At 61.8% G+C, this 254-nt stretch overlaps 1 protein-coding gene across 1 annotated transcript in view; it reads right to left on the reverse strand.

Annotated features, from left to right (window-relative positions):
• ETH_00037325 (protein disulfide-isomerase, putative) overlaps positions 1-61 on the reverse strand; it is a gene marked incomplete at both ends in the record, with an annotated part of 3,764 nt that extends 3,703 nt beyond the window's left edge. The window contains one exon of the mRNA XM_013374157.1: positions 1-61. Within this exon, the coding sequence (XP_013229611.1) occupies positions 1-61 (61 nt within the window).
• Positions 62-254: the final 193 nt, after the last annotated feature.

Genomic DNA, 254 nt, shown 5'->3' on the forward strand with positions numbered 1-254 from the left:
CAGGGGGGCCCCCCGGGGGGCCCCCTGGGGGGCCCCCTGCTGCAGCAGAACGCGCATGCATGAGTCTGGCTACAGCGTCGAACTCAGGAAGTGCTGCTCTTGACCAGTGGCACCAGGGTACATAAAATAAGACTAAGACAAAAGGCTCTGCAGCAATGAAAGCAGCAAAAGTTTCATCTGTTAACACCACTGCGCCTTCCCCGCTGCTGTCTCCCGCGGCGGCTGCTGCTGCTGCTGCTGCTGCTGCTGCGGGG

The sequence above is a fragment of the Eimeria tenella genome, genomic scaffold (assembly GCF_000499545.2).
Source record: "Eimeria tenella Houghton genomic scaffold, Eth_scaff1977, whole genome shotgun sequence".
Classification (NCBI taxonomy): Eukaryota; Apicomplexa; class Conoidasida; order Eucoccidiorida; family Eimeriidae; genus Eimeria; species Eimeria tenella.